The sequence below is a fragment of the Hippoglossus stenolepis genome, chromosome 8, assembly GCF_022539355.2.
Source record: "Hippoglossus stenolepis isolate QCI-W04-F060 chromosome 8, HSTE1.2, whole genome shotgun sequence".
Taxonomy (NCBI): Eukaryota; Metazoa; Chordata; class Actinopteri; order Pleuronectiformes; family Pleuronectidae; genus Hippoglossus; species Hippoglossus stenolepis.
In genome coordinates, this window is record NC_061490.1 from 3,125,324 (window position 1) to 3,128,818 (window position 3,495).

A 3,495-nucleotide genomic window follows, 5' to 3' on the forward strand; every position below is an offset into this window, starting at 1 on the left:
GGTTCAGTTTGCCTTCATTTGCATCTGCCACCAAACCGCGTGTACCATCTCTTCAGGTTTTTGTAGCTGGGGTACTTTGAAATGCTCACAGTATAGTCACAGGAGTCTCCTGGAGCGTGTCAGGCCTGCTCACCGGCTCACAGACATTTTTAAGGGAATTTCCTGCACAGCCAAGGATTTGTTCTTATCAGATTGGCAGCAAGAAGCGATAACAGCTGGCTACAATGATCACCTACCGACTTATTTAAATTAAGACAGCATGTCCTTCATTTAACTTCTCAGTCTGACTTTATTTTCTGTTGCAGCAGCTGTTGAAACGTCTGCAAAATGGCAGATGTGAAGACGTTTCACACACTGATGAACTTGTTGACAACCTGGGTAAGATTTAGTAGTTGTCATATGGTTCATGATGGCTTTGGCACAACCTCAGGAATGAGTGTATGTATGTACTTGTACTTATATCTTTGTGAGGACCATTTTGAGTTTAGAATTTATAGAGTTAGGACATTTTGGAAAGTGAGGACATTTTAGAAAGTGAGGACATTTTGGCCAGTCCTCACTTTCAATGGACTGTTTGAAGGTTTTAAAGACTTGGTTTAAAGGTTAGGCATTTAGTTGTGATGGTTAAAGTTAGGGTAAGGGGCTAGGGAATGCACTATGGCAATGAGTTTCCTCACTAAGACAGAAGTATAAGGTTGTGTGTGTGTGTGTGTGGTCTCCGAATCACATTCCTTAGTCTTAAAATTAAAGGCCCTCAGTCGAGATGTGTCCCATCAATCCAGAGGCGTTTTATTTAGCTGAATATCTTCACAGGAAAAAAGAGAGCAATCACATCCACCTACTAAATCCAAAAAACTATGCAATGTGCACTATAATCATTAAAAAAAAAAAGTCATACTCTATATCACAAATTCACATATTAAAAGAGCAAACTTATAAACAAGCAGCATAGCATTTCTCCGCAGCAGAGGCATAATGAGAGGGATGCGATGACCAGCAGTGTGTGTTTTTGCCAGGTATTAGTTCACTTAAAAGTCAATGTACTCCATCTGTTTGTCCTTGTGAGTTGCGAAACATGTTTCGCAACTCTCCCAAAAAAAAAACTTTCTCATGATTCATTGTCCATGCAATGTTACGCAGAAGAGACGCAGTAAATGTCACAGCTTCCTTGTACTTGTGGAGGACATGCGGCAGTGGCTGGATGGAGGTTGTGAGATAAGTTAGATGGCAGATGTAAAATCTGAATAGCATCATGAGGGGGAAAGGAGAAGGGGAGGAAGACTTTCATGCAGATCTTAAGATTTTATGTCATTTCATATCTCACTGCGGGGTCCCAGACACTGTCCCATCCTGGATCACACATCTGAATTGATGCTCAGGTTGGCCAAACGTGGGTCAGAGTTTATCTCATACCTGTAATGGTACCCCTCCATATGGTCCCTACAAGCATCCCGGATGTTGTAAATCCAACGCTTGATGCCCTTTCTGTTCAGGTAGAGCACCAGAAGGAATATGACGCCGATCAGTGCTAGCACCAACCCCAAGAAAACATAAGAAGTCTCCAGCACACCCTCCATCTCGCCCAAACATTTCAGCTGCGACAGCTCTACCTGAAGGAGTGGCTGGTGCCTCAGGGCCTCAGGGTCGGCGCAGGTGAGGTTCTGCACGTCCATTACCTGAGTGGAGTTTTTCAACCACAGCAACATCTCCTCAATGAAGCAGTCGCAGCGCCAGGGGTTCCCCGCCAGCCAGAGGCTCAGATCAGGCTTCAGGCTGAACTCTGCCAGGGTGGTGGTTGGCAGAACCCTCAGGCTGTTGTCTCTCAGGTCAAGGTCACGCAGTGGGGGCACCTTCAGGGTCCCGTTCAGGACGGAGATGATGGAGCTGTTCTGCAGGCTGATGTTGACCAGGTTGGAGAGGCTGCTGAATGTGTCGTCCGGAAGAATCACAAGGTCATTGTTGGACAGGTCCAAGACTTTGAGCATGAGGAGATTCCCACTCTGCAGGACACTCAGGACCGCATCCATGGAGGAATGATTGTGAAAAGACCTGCTGAGGTTCAGGACCTCCAGGTTATTCTCAACAGGTAAAGCTCTTTCACTGAAAGTCTGGATGTTGTTGTTGCTCAGGTCCAGTCGCACAAGGTTTGGCAAGTTGTCAAACACCATAGCACCCACTGACTCCAGCTCATTCCCACTGAGATAGAGGTCTGTTAACATGTCCAGACCGCTGGGGAAAGAGTTCATGCTGATGTCGGAGATGTTGTTTCCCGTCACAAAAAGAATTTTGGTATTAGTGGGAAAAGAACTAGGAATCGCGTCCAAGTCCTGGTTTTGGCATTTCACAGTTTGTGAGGAGCACAAGCATCTGTCCGGACAGCAGTGACAGGACAGTGTGAGTGCGAGGAGGACAAGTAAATGCATCATACCGGACTTGTGCGCTCCTCCTCGGTTACATCCCCGCGACGTGCTCAACGGGCGCATCTTTGGATTCTTACAAATCTGTGTGCGCAGAGCGGTGCGTAAAGATCCAGCCCAGTCGCCGCCTTGTTCTTCCGCAGGGGAAAGTTTTCCAAAAATCTGTCTGCCACTTTTTCTCCCTCCGAAAACTTGCACCCGATCGCAGCACGGACTCCATAGAACTACCCCCACACCATTCTTGCCTCGGGCTACGTCTACATTTCCACGAGGATGAAGGTGGTGAGGACGGAGCACGCAAACTTTTAGGATCCCCTTCGTCCCTTTTCCTCACCTCCGGGTTTCTTTAAGAATACAGCCGCTACAAGATATTTCTCCAGCCAAGGTTAAACCACCAGGTCCGCTGCAGTTGACTTCTGTTTCCGACACGGACAATGCTCCCCGTCTCCCAAAGGTGCCTTTTGTTACACACGAACCAGCAGCCTACGTCTCTCCATGTCTGTGTGAGCCTGGAGAGACCAAACACAGCGGCGGTAACAGGGAGCATACCATCGCGCCGCAGAAAGAGGGGGGAGCACTGAGCGCACACAAGTTTCTTTAAGTCTCACTGAAATTTTCCATTCATCATGACACGTGTTTTTGAAAGAAAATATTCATCTTAGCTTAGTTGTCAAACATCCAGCGGGACTAGTCTTTCTTAAAAGGACTTGGAGTATGGGAGCACACGGTGACTCGGGGCCCTGGGACCTCTGGTGGCCCCTGAGGGAGCTCCAGTGACGTTTCACCCAGCCTCTCAACACGTTACACTATGCAGTAAAATACATATCATCTGATCAGACGCTTTACAAAAGAGCGCTTCTCAGTTTCAGAAGCTCATACTACATCATGAGCGAACACGAAGTTATTTACAAGTTCTTGGAACAGAATATCTTCAGGGATACTTGGTGGGGAAGTGACTCCTCATGTTGGGCAATGCAAAAAAAAAAAAAAGGGGATTCCTGTGGGTGAAGCAGTTTGATCAATAGGCCTTTTATTAGATCTGAAAATTATCCCAGTTCAACACTAAATGTGATAAATT

General features: G+C 46.7%; 1 protein-coding gene across 1 annotated transcript; it reads right to left on the bottom strand.

The window, feature by feature from the left end:
• Positions 1–269: 269 nt before the first annotated feature.
• On the bottom strand, positions 270–2,959 carry tpbgb (trophoblast glycoprotein b). Its single transcript, XM_035164262.2, has one exon. It carries the CDS (start codon positions 2,481–2,483, stop codon positions 1,356–1,358), a length of 1,128 nt encoding a protein of 375 aa, XP_035020153.2. The 5' UTR covers positions 2,484–2,959; the 3' UTR covers positions 270–1,355.
• Between the last annotated feature and the right edge of the window lie 536 nt (positions 2,960–3,495).

What these genes read in the sequence shown, in the direction of transcription:
- tpbgb (XM_035164262.2), bottom strand. Translation starts at nt 2,483, where the DNA reads ATGCGCCCGTTGAGCACGTCGCGGGGATGTAACCGAGGAGGAGCGCAC.